At 53.8% G+C, this 18,409-nt stretch overlaps 1 protein-coding gene across 1 annotated transcript in view; it reads right to left on the reverse strand.

Moving 5' to 3' along the window:
• The window catches only part of LOC122558187 (large neutral amino acids transporter small subunit 2-like), a 352,569-nt gene that overhangs the window by 308,667 nt on the left and 25,493 nt on the right, over positions 1-18,409 (reverse strand). The window contains exon 2 of the mRNA XM_087995684.1: positions 179-383. Within this exon, the coding sequence (XP_087851810.1) occupies positions 179-383 (205 nt within the window). The remainder of the gene's footprint in view (positions 1-178; positions 384-18,409) is intronic.

Here is an 18,409-nt window from a genome sequence, read left to right on the forward strand (position 1 = left end):
AGGACTGCAGCTGTTCAAGAAGGCAGCTCACCCCCACCTTCTCAAGGGGCAACTAGGGACAGGCAATAAGTGTTGGGCCCAACTGCTGACACCCATGTCCCATGAATGAATTTTTAAAAATCCCTGAACACTGCAGATATCCCAGCAATCCCCAAGTACTGTGAGAATTCGCAGATACCCCGGTAATCCTCCGAATACAGTCTTGACATAAGTGTAGTCTCCTCCAGACTTGGTTATGGTCACTCCAAGCTCAGCGTAACAAAGGGAACCAATCACTGTGATGAATCCAGCCAGCATCCAGATAATAAGAGCCAGGCCCACAGAACCAGCATGCTCCAGGACTCCTTTTGGGGAGATGAAGATTCCAGAACCAATGATATTCCCTATGGAAAGGACACAGACGTTATAATCATTAAACATTCACACTCTGTCACAGCACATAATGAGGCCTTCTGGCCCCTCATTGCTGGTACTATCACTTATTGAAGTCCCCAAATAGGGGTTTGGGTGGTGAGGAAGGTGTTTGGTACGCTTGCCTTAATTGGTCAGTGCTTTGAGTATAGGAACGAAAGGTCATGTTGCAGCTGTACAGGATATTGGTGAGGCCAGTTTTGGAATACTGCGTTCAGTTCTGGTCTCCCTGCTGTAGGAAAGGTGTTGTTCAAGGAGAAAGGGTGCAGAAAAGATTTACCAGGATGTTGCTGGGATTGGACAGTTTGAGTTATACAGAAAGGTTAGATAGACTGGGACGTTTGTCACTGCAGTGCAGAAGGCTTAGGGGTGACCTTACAGAGGTTTATAAAATCATGAGAGGCATGGATAGGGTAAATAGACCAGGCCTTATCCCCGGGGTGGGGGAGTTCAGAACTTCTGCATTTGTTACACACACTCAGTCCAATCAATGTTGTCTAAAACTAACTGCTGACTAGGGCCGAGGTCTGTTCCCTGAGCAGTACACAGTCAGTGGAAGTGAGGTCATTCTCAAGGTCATTCTGACCAAGTACCAGGATTGGTTGGATTAGTCCTAGGGCAGCTCCTTAACCAGGACTGAATGATCAGAGCTGGGTTGCTAGGGGCTTGTCACACGGAGCTACTAAGAGTGCAGATGCCAGGGCTCCTGGCTCTGCATACAGATGATGCTGAGTGCCCCTGGCACCAACACCGTTCAACATTGACAAACAACACATTTTTCATGCAGTTCCTTGTCTTTGACAGAACTGCTCACTGAGACTCACAGTGTCCCTACAAGGCCACAGGGTATTCCTGAGCCTCGATTCGCCTCAAAATGATTTTTATCATGAGTTTCCTGAAACTTGTGAATCAAATGAGGGGAGGCCATTCAGTGAGTTCATGACTAATCCATCCCCCATCTTCACAAACCTGACCTGACCCTATATTCCTTAATGCAAACACTGACAAACTCCCACCTAAAATTAACAATTAATTTAACATCAAGTGCCATTTTCCAAAGAGAATCCCAAACTTCCATGTCTCTGTGTGTTGATATTTTTTCCTCATTTTTCTTGTGAGGTTGAACAGCCTGTTCCTGTTCCCAAAAGGCCTGACTCTAACTTTCAACAATGTTCCTTTGTCCTTGACTCCTGACCATTGGAAGTTGTTTCTCTCTGTCTACCCGGCCTGCCTCCTTAATGCGTTGAAAGGTTCAATTAAATCGCCACATTAACCTTCTTGTATCCAGAGACCAATTCCTTCTGTCTGCAATCTCACGCCATCATTTAACCCCTGCAGCCAATCTATCACTAGAACAATAAACAGTACAGCACAGGAACAGGCACTTCGACCCACCAAGCCTGTACCAACACATTAGATTAGATTACTTACAGTGTGGAAACAGGCCCTTCGGCCCAACAAGTCCACACCCCCCCGCCGAAGCGCAACCCACACATACCCCTACATTTACCCCTTACCTAACACTACGGGCAATTTAGCATGGCCAATTCACCTGACCTGCACATCTTTAGACTGTGGGAGGAAACCGGAGCACCCGGAGGAAACCCACGCAGACACGGGGAGAATGTGCAAACTCCACACAGTCAGTCGCCTGAGGCAGGAATTGAACCCAGGTCTCTGGCGCTGTGAGGCAGCAGTGCTAACCACTGTGCCACCGTGCCGCCCACATAGTGCCTTTCTAAACTAAAAACCTTTTGTCCCATGCAGTCGATATCTCTCTCTCTTCCCTGCCTATTCATGTATCATCAAAATGCCTGTTGGTAATGTATCAGCTTCTCCACCTCCTCTGGCAGCGCATTCCAGGCACTTACTACCCTCTGTGTGAAAAAATACACCTGCATCTCCTTTAAACCTTAACCCATGTCTCCTAGTAATTGATATTTCACCCCAGGGAGAAAGACTCGGACTATCCATTCTATGCATGCTCTCATAATTTTGTAAACTTCTGTCAGGTCACCCCTCAGCCTGTGACGTTCAAGTGAAAACAAATGGTGTCATCTCCAAACTTACTAACTGTACCTCTTATGCTCACATCCAAATCATTTATGCAAATGACAAAAAGTAGAGGACCCAGCACCGATCCTTGTGGCACTCCACTGATCACAGGCCTCCAGTCTGAAAAACAACCCACCACCACCCTCTGTCTTTTACCTTTGAGCCAGTTCTGTATCCAAATAGCTAGTTCCCCCTGTATTCCATGAGATCTAACCTTGCTAACTAGTCTCCCATGGGGAACCTTGTCAAATGCCTTACTGAAGTCCATATAGATCACATCTACTGCTCTGCCCTCATCGATCCTCTTCGTTACTTCTTCAAAAAACTCAATCAAGTTTGTGAGACATGATTTCCCACGCACAAAGCCATGTTGACTATCCCTAATCAGTCCTTGCCTTTCCAAGTACATGTACATCCTGTCCCTCAGGATTCCCTCCAACAATTTGCCCACCACTGAGGTCAGGCTCACCGGGCTATAGTTCCCTGGCTTGTCTTTACCGCCCTTCTTAAACAGTGGCACCACATTAGCCAACCTCCAGTCTTCCGGCACCTCACCTGTGACTATCGATGATACAAATATCTCAGCAAGAGGCCCAGCAATCACTTCTCTAGCTTCCCACAGAGAAGGGTACACCTGATCAGATCCTGGGGATTTATCCATCTTTATACATTTCAAGACATCCAGCACTTCCTCCTCTGTATATCGGGACATTTTGCAAGATGTCACCATCTATTTCCCTACAGTCTATATCTTCCATATCCTTTTCCACAGTAAATACTGGTGCAAAATATTCATTTAGTATCTCCCCCATTTTCTGCAGCTCCACACAAAGGCTGCCTTGCTGATCTTTGAGGGGCCCTATTCTCTCCCTAGTTACCCGTTTGTCCTTAATGTATTTGTAAAAACCCTTTGGATTCTGCTTAATTCTCTTTGCCAAAGCTATCTCATGTCCGCGTTTTGCCCTCCTGATTTCTCTGTTAAGTATACTGTAACAGACGGTGCTGCAGACGGTGGTACAGACGGTGCTACAGACGGTGGTACAGACGGTGCTACAGATAGTGCTGCAGATGGTGCTACGGACGGTGGTACAGATGGTGGTACAGACAGTGCTGCAGATGGTGCTACGGACGGTGGTACAGATGGTGGTACAGACAGTGCTGTAGACGGTGGTACAGACGGTGCTACAGACTGTGCTACAGACGGTACTGCAGATGGTGCTACAGACGGTGCTACAGACGGTGCTGCAGGCGGTGCTGCACATGGTGCTACAGACGGTGGTACAGACGGTGCTGCAGACGGTGCTACAGACGGTGCTACAGACGGTGCTGCAGGCGGTGCTGCACATGGTGCTACAGACGGTGGTACAGACGGTGCTGCAGACGGTGCTACAGACAGTGCTACAGACGGTGGTACAGACAGTGGTACAGATAGTGCTGTAGACGGTGGTACAGACGGTGGTACAGATAGTGCTGCAGATGGTGCTACGGACGGTGGTACAGATGGTGGTACAGACAGTGCTGTAGACGGTGGTACAGACGGTGGTACAGACAGTGCTGCAGACAGTGCTACAGACGATGGTACAGACGGTGGTATAGACGGTGCTACAGGCGGTGGTACAGACGGTGCTACAGACGGTGGTACAGACGGTGGTACAGACGGTGCTGTAGACGGTGGTACAGACGGTGCTGCAGACGGTGCTACAGACGGTGGTACAGACGGTGCTACAGGCGGTGGTACAGACGGTGGTACAGACGGTGGTACAGACGGTGCTACAGACGGTGGTACAGACGGTGGTACAGACGGTGCTGTAGACGGTGGTACAGACGGTGCTGCAGACGGTGCTACAGACGGTGGTACAGATGGTGCTACAGGCGGTGGTACAGACGGTGCTACAGACGGTGGTACAGACGGTGGTACAGACGGTGCTGTAGACGGTGGTACAGACGGTGCTGCAGACGGTGCTACAGACGGTGGTACAGACGGTGCTACAGGCGGTGGTACAGACGGTGGTACAGACGGTGGTACAGACGGTGCTACAGACGGTGGTACAGACGGTGGTACAGACGATGGTACAGACGGTGCTACAGACGGTGCTGCAGACGGTGCTACAGACGGTGCTACAGACGGTGCTACAGATGGTGCTACAGACGGTGCTACAGACGGTGCTACAGACGGTGGTACAGATAGTGCTGCAGACGGTGCTACAGACGGTGCTACAGACGGTGGTACAGACGGTGGTACAGACGGTGCTGTAGACGGTGGTGCAGACGGTGGTACAGACGGTACTACAGACGGTGCTGCAGATGGTGCTACAGACGGTGGTACAGACGGTACTGCAGACGGTGCTGCAGACGGTGCTACAGACGGTGGTACTGACAGTGCTGCAGACAGTGCTGCAGACGGTGGTACAGACGGTACTACTGACAGTGCTGCAGACAGTGCTACAGACGGTGCTGTAGATGGTGGTACAGACGGTGCTGCAGACGGTGCTGCAGATGGTGCTACAGACGGTGGTACAGACGGTGCTGCAGACGGTGCTAAAGACGGTGGTCCAGACAGTGCTGCAGACGGTGGTACAGACGATGCTACAGACGGTGGTACAGACGGTGCTACAGACGGTGCTACAGACGGTGGTACAGACGGTACTGCAGACGGTGCTGCAGACGGTGCTACAGACGGTGGTACAGACGGTGGTACAGACGGTGCTGTAGACGGTGGTGCAGACGGTGGTACAGACGGTACTACAGACGGTGCTGCAGATGGTGCTACAGACGGTGGTACAGACGGTACTGCAGACGGTGCTGCAGACGGTGCTACAGACGGTGCTACAGACGGTGGTACAGACAGTGCTGCAGACGGTGGTACTGACAGTGCTGCAGACGGTGCTGCAGACGGTGGTACAGACGGTACTACAGACAGTGCTGCAGACAGTGCTACAGACGGTGCTGTAGATGGTGGTACAGACGGTGCTGCAGACGGTGCTGCAGATGGTGCTACAGACGGTGGTACAGACGGTGCTGCAGACGGTGCTAAAGACGGTGGTCCAGACAGTGCTGCAGACGGTGGTACAGACGATGCTACAGACGGTGGTACAGACGGTGCTACAGACGATGGTACAGACGGTGGTACAGACGGTGCTACAGACGGTGCTGCAGACGGTGCTACAGACGGTGCTACAGACGGTGCTACAGACGGTGGTACAGACGGTACTGCAGACGGTGCTGCAGACGGTGCTACAGACGGTAGTACAGACGGTGGTACAGACGGTGCTGTAGACGGTGGTGCAGACGGTGGTACAGACGGTACTACAGATGGTGCTGCAGATGGTGCTACAGACGGTGGTACAGACGGTACTGCAGACGGTGCTGCAGACGGTGCTACAGACGGTGCTACAGACGGTGGTCCAGACAGTGCTGCAGACGGTGGTACTGACAGTGCTGCAGACGGTGCTGCAGACGGTGGTACAGACGGTACTACAGACAGTGCTGCAGACAGTGCTACAGACGGTGCTACAGACGGTGCTACAGACGGTGCTACAGACGGTGGTACAGATAGTGCTGCAGACGGTGCTACAGATGGTGCTACGGACGGTGGTACAGATGGTGGTACAGACAGTGCTGTAGACGGTGGTACAGATGGTGGTACAGACAGTGCTGTAGACGGTGGTACAGACGGTGCTACAGACGGTGCTGCAGATGGTGCTACAGACGGTGCTACAGACGGTGCTGCAGGCGGTGCTGCACATGGTGCTACAGACGGTGCTACAGACGGTGCTGCAGACGGTGCTGCAGACGGTGCTACAGACGGTGGTACAGACGGTGGTACAGACGGTGCTGCAGATGGTGCTACAGATGGTGCTACAGACGGTGCTGCAGATGGTGCTACAGACGGTGCTACAGACGGTGCTGCAGATGGTGCTACAGACTGTGCTGCAGACGGTGCTGCAGACGGTGCTACAGACGGTGGTACAGACGGTGGTACAGACGGTGCTGTAGACAGTGCTGTAGACAGTGCTACAGACGATGGTACAGACTGTGGTATAGACGGTGGTACAGACGGTGCTGCAGACGGTGCTACAGGCGGTGGTACAGACGGTGCTACAGACAGTGCTGCAGACAGTGCTACAGACGGTGCTGTAGATGGTGGTACAGACGGTGCTGCAGACGGTGCTGCAGATGGTGCTACAGACGGTGGTACAGACGGTGCTGCAGACGGTGCTAAAGACGGTGGTCCAGACAGTGCTGCAGACGGTGGTACAGACGATGCTACAGACGGTGGTACAGACGGTGCTACAGACGATGGTACAGACGGTGGTACAGACGGTGCTACAGACGGTGCTGCAGACGGTGCTACAGACGGTGCTACAGACGGTGCTACAGACGGTGGTACAGACGGTACTGCAGACGGTGCTGCAGACGGTGCTACAGACGGTGCTACAGACGGTAGTACAGACGGTGGTACAGACGGTGCTGTAGACGGTGGTGCAGACGGTGGTACAGACGGTACTACAGATGGTGCTGCAGATGGTGCTACAGACGGTGGTACAGACGGTACTGCAGACGGTGCTGCAGACGGTGCTACAGACGGTGCTACAGACGGTGGTACAGACAGTGCTGCAGACGGTGGTACTGACAGTGCTGCAGACGGTGCTGCAGACGGTGGTACAGACGGTACTACAGACAGTGCTGCAGACAGTGCTACAGACGGTGCTACAGACGGTGCTACAGACGGTGCTACAGACGGTGGTACAGATAGTGCTGCAGACGGTGCTACAGATGGTGCTACGGACGGTGGTACAGATGGTGGTACAGACAGTGCTGTAGACGGTGGTACAGATGGTGGTACAGACAGTGCTGTAGACGGTGGTACAGACGGTGCTACAGACGGTGCTGCAGATGGTGCTACAGACGGTGCTACAGACGGTGCTGCAGGCGGTGCTGCACATGGTGCTACAGACGGTGCTACAGACGGTGCTGCAGACGGTGCTGCAGACGGTGCTACAGACGGTGGTACAGACGGTGGTACAGACGGTGCTGCAGATGGTGCTACAGATGGTGCTACAGACGGTGCTGCAGATGGTGCTACAGACGGTGCTACAGACGGTGCTGCAGATGGTGCTACAGACTGTGCTGCAGACGGTGCTGCAGACGGTGCTACAGACGGTGGTACAGACGGTGGTACAGACGGTGCTGTAGACAGTGCTGTAGACAGTGCTACAGACGATGGTACAGACTGTGGTATAGACGGTGGTACAGACGGTGCTGCAGACGGTGCTACAGGCGGTGGTACAGACGGTGCTACAGACGGTGGTACAGACGGTGGTACAGACGGTGCTGTAGACGGTGGTGCAGACGGTGGTACAGACGGTACTACAGACGGTGCTGTAGATGGTGGTACAGACGGTGCTGCAGACGGTGCTGCAGATGGTGCTACAGACGGTGGTACAGACGGTGCTGCAGACGGTGCTAAAGACGGTGGTACAGTCGGTGCTGCAGACGGTGCTAAAGACGGTGGTACAGACAGTGGTGCAGACGGTGGTACAGACAGTGCTGCAGACGGTGGTACAGACGGTGGTCCAGACGGTGGTACTGACGGTGCTGCAGACGGTGGTTCAGACAGTGCTGCAGACGGTGGTACAGACGGTGGTACAGACGATGCTACAGACGGTGGTACAGACGGTGCTGCAGACGGTGCTACAGACGATGGTACAGACGGTGGTACAGACGGTGCTACAGACGGTGGTACTGACGGTGCTGCAGACGGTGGTACAGACAGTGCTGCAGACGGTGGTACAGACGGTGCTGCGGACGGTGCTACAGACGATGGTACAGACGGTGCTACAGACGGTGCTGCAGACGGTGCTACAGACGGTGCTACAGACGGTGGTACAGACGGTGCTGCAGACGGTGCTACAGACGATGGTACAGACGGTGGTACTGACGGTGCTGCAGACGGTGGTACAGACAGTGCTGCAGACGGTGGTACAGACGGTGCTGCAGACGGTGCTACAGACGATGGTACAGACGGTGGTACAGACGGTGCTACAGACGGTGCTACAGACAGTGCTACAGACGGTGGTACAGACGGTGCTACAGACGATGGTACAGACGGTGGTACAGACGGTGCTACAGACGGTGCTGCAGACGGTGCTACAGACGGTGCTACAGACGGTGGTGCAGACGGTGCTACAGACGGTGCTACAGACGGTGGTACAGACGGTGCTGCAGACGGTGGTACAGAAGGTGCTACAGACGGTGCTGCAGATGGTGCTACAGACGGTGCTACAGACGGTGCTGCAGACGGTGGTACAGAAGGTGCTACAGACGGTGCTGCAGACGGTGCTGCAGACGGTGGTACAGACGGTGCTGCAGACGGTGGTACAGAAGGTGCTACAGACGGTGGTACAGACGGTGCTACAGACGGTGCTGCAGACGGTGGTACAGAAGGTGCTACAGACGGTGCTGCAGATGGTGCTACAGACGGTGCTACAGACGGTGCTGCAGACGGTGGTACAGAAGGTGCTACAGACGGTGCTGCAGACGGTGGTACAGACGGTGCTACAGACGGTACTACAGACGGTGCTGCAGACAGTGGTACAGACGGTGCTGCAGACGGTGGTACAGACGGTGGTACAGACGGTGCTGCAGGCGGTGGTACAGAAGGTGCTACAGACGGTGCTGCAGACGGTGGTACAGACGGTTCTGCAGACAGTGGTACAGACGGTGGTACAGACGGTGCTGCAGACGGTGGTACAGACGGTGCTGCAGATGGTGGTACAGACGGTTCTGCAGACGGTGGTACAGACGGTTCTGCAGACAGTGGTACAGACGGTGGTACAGACGGTGCTACAGATGGTGCTGCAGACGGTGGTACAGACGGTGGTACAGACAGTGCTGCAGACAGTGCTGCAGACGGTGGTACAGACGGAGCTACAGACTGTGCTCACTAGGGTCTCACTCAGGCCCTTTCCATTCCAGCTCCTTTGCCGCAGAAATGAAGTTCTGTTTGCCCTCCCGAGGGGCAGTGGGGTCTGGGTGATCTGGTGCATCAAAAGGTAGTTTACAGAAACAGCAAGAAATTAGGAGGGCCACGTGGGCACCTGGGGAGGGGCAGGTGGGCACAGGCAGAGGGGCAGGTCGGCACCTGGGGAGGGGCAGATGGGCACATGGGGAGGGGCAGGTGGGCACATGGGGAGGGGCAGTTGGGCACATGGGGAGGGGCAGTGGGCACATGGGGAGGGGATGGTGGGTACCTGGGGAGCGGCAATTAGGCACATGGGGAGGTGGGTGGGCACTTGGGGAGGGGAAGGTGGATACCTGGGGACTGGCAGGTGGGCACCTGGGGAGGGGCAGGTGGGCACATGGGGTGGGGCAGGTGGGCACATGGGGAGGGGCAGGGGATACATGGGGTGGGGTAGGTGCTGTGGTTTACACAGAGCTTCCCGCCCCCACCCACCTCATTACCTGATGCCTCCTGTATTATTTGACTCTGAAGGTTTCATTTTGTAATTTCCCCTTTGGCTGCAATCCTTGATGGTTATTCGATTCCTTTCTTTAACGTGTGACTATGATTGATTCGATCTTTCCGATCTGTGTCCTCTGGCCAGCCAGACCTGTGTGAAGTTAAGGCCTTTGTGTCTGAGCAATGTCCTGGCCCAGCTCAGCAGGAGCCTGTCCCATGCTGCAGTTCCCTCAGGGGATACACTCTCTTCCCTCTGTCACATGGTCATCTTTTCATTTATCCTTCTCCCAGTTGATGGCACTCAGGGAACAGAATCATAGAACCACAGAAACAGGTCAGCACCAAAGACAGCCATTCGGCCCATCTTGTTCATGCTGACCCAAAAACATCCAGGTGCCCTTTCCAATCCCATCTGTCTGCACACAACCCAGAGTCCTGCAGTACTTCAGCTGCAGATCCAGGGAATTCAGGGAATTCCAGACATCTGCCCACCCCTTTGCACATGAAAAATAAATGTTATTTTCTCATGTCCCCTCTAATCCTATTGCCACTTACCTTGAATCTATGACACTTGACTTTTAAACTCTGTCAGGGGAAACTGCTTCCTCCTGTCTCTATCTCTACCCCTCAGAATTTTGTAAACCTCAAACATGTCACCCCCTCAGCCTTCTCTGTTCCAAGGAAAACAACCCCAACCTCTCCAGTATAAAAGCAAAGGGTCAGTTAGACTAGAAACGTCAGCTCTTTTCTCTCCTTACACATGCTGCCAGACCTGCTGAGATTTTCCAGCATTTTCTCTTTTGGTCCCAACCTCTCCAGTCTCTCCCCATAGCTACAATTCTCCAGCCTTGGCAACATTCCAATAAATCTTCATTGGACTCACTCCAGAACCATTGTGTCCTTCCAATAATGTGGTAACCAGAACTCTACACAATATCCCAGTTGTGCCCTCACTAGTGACTTGTGCAGTTTCGTCATTATATCCCTCCTTTTGTATTCAAAACCTCTGCCAATGATGGCTGGCAAATCATGTACCTCCTTTCCAACTTTACCTTCCTGTACTGCTCCCTTTAGCGATCTGTGCACTCGGGAACACTAAGATCTCTCACTTCACCTCCCTCTCTCAGTATATTCCCATTTATTGTGTATTCCCTTCACCTTCCTAAATGCATCCATAGATTCATATGGTGCAGAAAAGGCCCATTGAGTTTGCACCAACATAACTATCACTAAAATTGTGCTAATTTCCCTTCCCTGCACTTGTCCCATATCCCTGAATATTATGATATTTGAAGTACTCATTCAAAATTTCCAGTCTCCACTACCTTCCCAGGCAGAGAATTCCAGATTCCCACCACCTGCTGAATCTCTGCCCCTTATACTAAAACTATGCCCTCTCATGATTGATCCCTCAACTAAGGGGAACAGCTGGTCTCTATCTGCCCTGTCTATACCCCTCAATCTTATATACCTCAGTCACGTTCCCCCACAGTCATCTCTGCTCTACAGAAAACAATCCAAACCTATCTCGTCTCTCCTTATAGTTCAGTTTCTCCATCCCAGGCAACATCCTGGTGAACCTCCTCTGTAATCCCCTCCAGTGCTATCACATCCTTCCTGTAGGGAGGTGCCCAGAACTGAACGCAGTCCTCCAGTTGTGGCCTAACCAACACTTTGTGCAACTCTAACTTTCTCGGCTCGCTGTTATATTTTAATGCCAAGGCTGATGAAAGCAAGTGTCCCATACGCCTTAATTATCCTATTCACATGCTTAGCCGACTTCACTCTAAGCTCCCTCTGTTGTTCTAAGCTACCTAGTGTCCTGCCATACATTAAATACACCCTCATCTTGTTACTACTTCCAAAGTGTATTACCTCACATTTATCAGGATTAAACGCCATCTACAGTTGGTCTGCCCATCCGACCAACCCACCTGTTTCTTCCTGTAACCCACAACCACCATCTTCATTATTAACCACTCCACCAATCTTGGTGTAATTTACTAACTTAACATTCCATCCCCCCCCCCCAATCCGTATCATTTCTGTACATAACAAACAATAAGGGTCCCGGTGCGCTGCTCCTGGTGGTACACTGCTGACACCAGTCTCCAGTCACACAAACAGCCGCCTACCACTACCCTTTGTGTTGCTAGTTTTTGATCCATCTTGCCAAGGTTTGCCCAGTTCCATGCTTTAGCCTTCTCAAGCAGTCTCCCATTTGGGACCTTGTCAAAGGCTTCGCTGAAATCCGTATAAACTACATCAACCGATAGCACGAAGGTAATGACTATCCAGCCTTGCCTTACTCTCTTGATAGTCAACACAGCTAAATTACATCACACATTACATCACACTTATCAGAGTTAAACTCCATCTGCCACTTTCCTGCCCACTCCAACCCATCTATATCATTGTGGAGCTTCCAAATCTCTTTATTGCTGGAACAGCACAGCAGGTCAGGCAGCATCCAGGGAACATGAGATTCGACGTTTCGGGCACAGGCCCTTCTTCAGGAATGAGCAGAGAGTGTTCAGCAGGAGAAGATAAAAGGTAGGGAGGAGGGACTTGGAGGAGGGGAGTTGGAAATGTGATAGGTGGAAAGAGGTCAAGGTGAGGGTGATAGGTCGGAGTAGGGTGGAGGCGGAGAGGTCAAGAAGAAGACTGCAGGTCAGGAAGGCGGTGCCGGGCTGGAAGGATCCGGCTGAGACAAGGTGGGGGGAGGGGGGATGAAGAAACTGGTGAAGTCCAAGTTCATCCCCTGCGGTTGGAGGGTTCCCAGTCGGAAGATAAGACGCTCCTCCTCCGACCGTCGGGTTGTTGTGGTTTGGCGGTGGATGAGTCCAATGACCTGCATATCCTCGGTGGAGTGGGAGGGGGAGTTGAAATGCTGTGCCACAGGTTGGTTGGGTGCCTGACGAACCAACCCAACCAACCTGTGGCACAGCATTTCAACTCCCCCTCCCACTCCACCGAGGATATGCAGGTCATTGGACTCATCCACCGCCAAACCACAACAACCCGACGGTCGGAGGAGGAGCGTCTTATCTTCCGACTGGGAACCCTCCAACCACAGGGGATGAACTTGGACTTCACCAGTTTCTTCATCCCCCCTCCCCCCACCTTGTCTCAGCCGGATCCTTCCAGCCCGGCACCGCCTTCCTGACCTGCAGTCTTCTTCTTGACCTCTCCGCCTCCACCCTACTCCGACCTATCACCCTCACCTTGACCTCTTTCCACCTATCACATTTCCAACGCCCCTCCTCCAAGTCCCTCCTCCCTACCTTTTATCTTCTCCTGCTGAACACTCTCTGCTCATTCCTGAAGAAGGGCCTGTGCCCGAAACGTCGAATCTCATGTTCCCTGGATGCTGCCTGACCTGCTGTGCTGTTCCAGCAATAAAGTTTCAACTTTGATCTCCAGCATCTGCAGACCTCACTTTCTCCTTCCAAATCTCCTCAACACTATCCACTACAGCCAATGTTTTTGTGTTAGAGCATAAAACATTCCAGCGCAGTACAGGCCCTTCAACCCTCAATGTTGTGCCGGCTTGTGGAACCAATCTGAAGCCCATCAATCCAACACTATCCTATTCTCATCCATAAGTCTATCCAATGACCATTTAAATGCCCTTAACGTCGGTGAGTCTACTCCTGCTGCAGGTAGAGCATTCCACGCCCCTACTACTCTCTGAGTAAAGAAACCACCTCCCTGACGTCTGTCCTATATCTATCACCCCTCAATTTAAAGCTATGCCCCCTCGTGCTCGCCATCGCAATTCAAGGAAAAAGGCTCTCACTGTCCACCCTATCTAACCCTCTGATTATCTTATTAAGTCACCTCTCAACCTTCTCTAACAAAAACAGCCTCAAGTCCCTTAATCTTTCTTCATAAGACCTTCCCTCCATAGCAGGCAACCTCCTAGTAAATGTACCAGGGAATAGATAGGGCATGTCAGAAAGGTAAGGTCATGGTGACCAGGGGGAGTCCAATATGCAGGTGGACTGGGTGAATAATGTTGCCAGTGGATCCAAAGAAAGCGAATTCATGGAATGCTTACAGGATAGCTTTTTGGATCAGCTTGTGATGGAGCCCACAAGGGAGCAGGCTATTCTGGACTTAGTGCTATGCAATGAGCCAGACTTTATAAAAGATCTTAAAGTAAGGGAACACTTAGGAGGCAGTGATCATAATATGGTGGAGTTCAGGCTGCAATTTGAAAGAGAGAAGGTAAAACCAGATGTAATGGTGTTACTGTTAGATAAAGATAATTACAGGGGCATGAGAGGGGAGCTGACAAAGATTGACTGGAAGCAGAGCCTAGCGGGAAGACAGTAGAGCAACAATGGCAGGAGTTTCTGGGTGTAATTGAGGACACAGTGGTAGAGACGGTGGTACAGACAGTGCTACAGATGGTGCTACAGACGGTGGTACAGACGGTGGTACAGACGGTGCTGCAGACAGTGCTACAGACGGTGCTGCAGATGGTGCTACTGACAGTGGTACAGATGGTGGTACAGACGGTGGTACAGATGGTGGTACAGACAGTGCTGCAGACAGTGCTACAGACGGTGCTACAGACGGTGCTACAGACGGTGCTACAGACGGTGCTGCAGGTGGTGCTACAGACGGTGCTGCAGATGGTGCTACAGACGGTGCTACAGACGGTGGTACAGACAGTGCTGCAGACAGTGCTGCAGATGGTGCGACAGACGGTGCTGCAGACAGTGCTACAGACGGTGCTACAGACAGTGCTACAGACGGTGCTGCAGATGGTGCTACAGACGGTGCTGCAGACGGTGGTACAGGCGGTGCTGCAGATGGTGCTACTGACAGTGGTACAGATGGTGGTACAGACGGTGGTACAGATGGTGGTACAGACAGTGCTGCAGACAGTGCTACAGACGGTGCTACAGACGGTGCTACAGACGGTGCTGCAGGTGGTGCTACAGACGGTGCTGCAGATGGTGCTACAGATGGTGCTACAGACGGTGGTACAGACAGTGCTGCAGACGGTGGTACAGGCGGTGCTACAGACAGTGCTACAGACGGTGCTGCAGATGGTGCTACAGACGGTGCTGCAGACGGTGGTACAGGCGGTGCTGCAGATGGTGCTACTGACAGTGGTACAGATGGTGGTACACACGGTGGTACAGACAGTGCTGCAGACAGTGCTACAGACGGTGCTACAGACGGTGCTACAGACGGTGCTACAGACGGTGCTGCAGGTGGTGCTACAGACGGTGCTGCAGATGGTGCTACAGACGGTGCTACAGACGGTGGTACAGACAGTGCTGCAGACGGTGGTACAGGCGGTGCTACAGACAGTGCTACAGACGGTGCTGCAGATGGTGCTACAGACGGTGCAACAGACAGTGCTACAGACGGTGCTGCAGGCGGTGCTGCAGGCGGTGGTACAGACGGTGCTACAGACGGTGCTGCAGGCGGTGGTACAGACGGTGCTACAGGCGGTGCTACAGACGGTGCTACAGACGGTGCTGCAGGTGGTGCTACAGACGGTGCTGCAGATGGTGCTACAGACGGTGCTGCAGGCGGTGCTGCAGGCGGTGGTACAGACGGTGCTACAGACGGTGCTGCAGGCGGTGGTACAGACGGTGCTACAGGCGGTGCTACAGACAGTGCTACAGACGGTGCTGCAGGTGGTGCTACAGACGGTGCTGCAGACGGTGCTGCAGACGGTGCTGCAGATGGTGCTACAGGCGGTGGTACAGACGGTGCTACAGGCGGTGGTACAGACGGTGCTGCAGGCGGTGGTACAGACGGTGCTACAGGCGGTGGTACAGACGGTGCTACAGACGGTGCTGCAGGCGGTGGTACAGACGGTGCTACAGGCGGTGCTACAGACGGTGCTACAGACGGTGCTGCAGGTGGTGCTACAGACGGTGCTGCAGGCGGTGCTGCAGGCGGTGGTACAGACGGTGCTACAGACGGTGCTGCAGGTGGTGGTACAGACGGTGCTACAGGCGGTGCTACAGACGGTGCTGCAGGTGGTGCTACAGACGGTGCTGCAGATGGTGCTACAGACGGTGCTGCAGATGGTGCTACAGGCGGTGGTACAGACGGTGCTACAGGCGGTGGTACAGACGGTGCTGCAGGCGGTGGTACAGACGGTGCTACAGGCGGTGCTACAGACGGTGCTACAGACGGTGCTGCAGGTGGTGCTACAGACGGTGCTGCAGACGGTGCTGCAGATGGTGCTACAGACCGTGGTACAGATGGTGGTACAGACAGTGCTGCAGACAGTGCTGCAGACAGTGATACAGACGGTGCTACAGACGGTGCTGCAGGCGGTGCTACAGACGGTGCTACAGACGGTGCTACAGACGGTGCTGCAGACGGTGCTACAGACGGTGCTACAGACAGTGCTGCAGACGGTGCTGCAGATGGTGGTACAGACGGTGGTACAGACAGTGCTGCAGGTGGTGCTACAGACGGTGCTACAGATGGTGCTACAGACGGTGCTACAGACGGTGGTACAGACAGTGCTGCAGACAGTGCTACAGACGGTGCTACAGACGGTGGTACAGACGGTGGTACAGACGGTGCTGTAGACGGTGGTACAGACGGTGCGGCAGACGGTGCTACAGACGATGGTACAGATGGTGGTATGGACGGTGGTACAGACGGTGCTGCAGACGGTGCTACAGGCGGTGGTACAGACTGTGGTACAGACGGTGGTGCAGACGGTGCTGTAGACGGTGGTGCAGACGGTGGTGCAGACGGTGGTACAGACGGTGCTACAGACGGTGCTGTAGACGGTGCTACAGACGGTGCTGCAGACGGTGCTGCAGATGGTGCTACAGATGGTGGTACAGACGGTGCTGCAGACGGTGCTACAGACGGTGGTACAGACAGTGGTGCAGACGGTGGTACAGACGGTGCTGTAGACGGTGGTACAGACGGTGCTACAGACGGTGCTGTAGACGGTGCTACAGACGGTGCTACAGACGGTGCTGCAGATGGTGCTGCACATGGTGCTACAGATGGTGGTACAGACGGTGCTGCAGACGGTGCTACAGACGGTGGTACAGACAATGCTGCAGACGGTGCTACAGACGGTGCTGCAGGCGGTGGTACAGATGGTGGTACAGACGGTGGTATAGACGGTGGTACAGACGGTGCTACAGACGGTGGTACAGACGGTGGTGCAGATGGTGGTACTGACAGTGGTACAGATGGTGGTACAGACGGTGGTACAGATGGTGGTACAGACAGTGCTGCAGACGGTGCTACAGACGGTGCTACAGACGGTGCTACAGACGGTGCTGCAGGTGGTGCTACAGACGGTGCTGCAGATGGTGCTACAGACGGTGCTACAGACGGTGGTACAGACAGTGCTGCAGACAGTGCTGCAGATGGTGCGACAGACGGTGCTGCAGACAGTGCTACAGACGGTGCTACAGACAGTGCTACAGACGGTGCTGCAGATGGTGCTACAGACGGTGCTGCAGACGGTGGTACAGGCGGTGCTGCAGATGGTGCTACTGACAGTGGTACAGATGGTGGTACAGACGGTGGTACAGATGGTGGTACAGACAGTGCTGCAGACAGTGCTACAGACGGTGCTACAGACGGTGCTACAGACGGTGCTACAGACGGTGCTGCAGGTGGTGCTACAGACGGTGCTGCAGATGGTGCTACAGATGGTGCTACAGACGGTGGTACAGACAGTGCTGCAGACGGTGGTACAGGCGGTGCTACAGACAGTGCTACAGACGGTGCTGTAGACGGTGCTACAGACGGTGCTGCAGACGGTGCTGCAGATGGTGCTACAGATGGTGGTACAGACGGTGCTGCAGACGGTGCTACAGACGGTGGTACAGACAGTGGTGCAGACGGTGGTACAGACGGTGCTGTAGACGGTGGTACAGATGGTGCTACAGACGGTGCTGTAGACGGTGCTACAGACGGTGCTACAGACGGTGCTGCAGATGGTGCTGCACATGGTGCTACAGATGGTGGTACAGACGGTGTTGCAGACGGTGCTACAGACGGTGGTACAGACAATGCTGCAGACGGTGCTACAGACGGTGCTGCAGGCGGTGGTACAGATGGTGGTACAGACGGTGGTATAGACGGTGGTACAGACGGTGCTACAGACGGTGGTACAGACGGTGGTGCAGATGGTGGTACAGACGGTGGTACAGACGGTGCTGCAGACAGTGCTACAGACGGTGCTGCAGATGGTGCTACTGACAGTGGTACAGATGGTGGTACAGACGGTGGTACAGATGGTGGTACAGACAGTGCTGCAGACAGTGCTACAGACGGTGCTACAGACGGTGCTACAGACGGTGCTACAGACGGTGCTGCAGGTGGTGCTACAGACGGTGCTGCAGATGGTGCTACAGACGGTGCTACAGACGGTGGTACAGACAGTGCTGCAGACAGTGCTGCAGATGGTGCGACAGACGGTGCTGCAGACAGTGCTACAGACGGTGCTACAGACAGTGCTACAGA

This window comes from Chiloscyllium plagiosum, unplaced genomic scaffold (genome assembly GCF_037043375.1).
Source record: "Chiloscyllium plagiosum isolate Xiang-an unplaced genomic scaffold, Cpla_swu_hap1 HiC_scaffold_17, whole genome shotgun sequence".
In the NCBI taxonomy this organism is placed as follows: Eukaryota; Metazoa; Chordata; class Chondrichthyes; order Orectolobiformes; family Hemiscylliidae; genus Chiloscyllium; species Chiloscyllium plagiosum.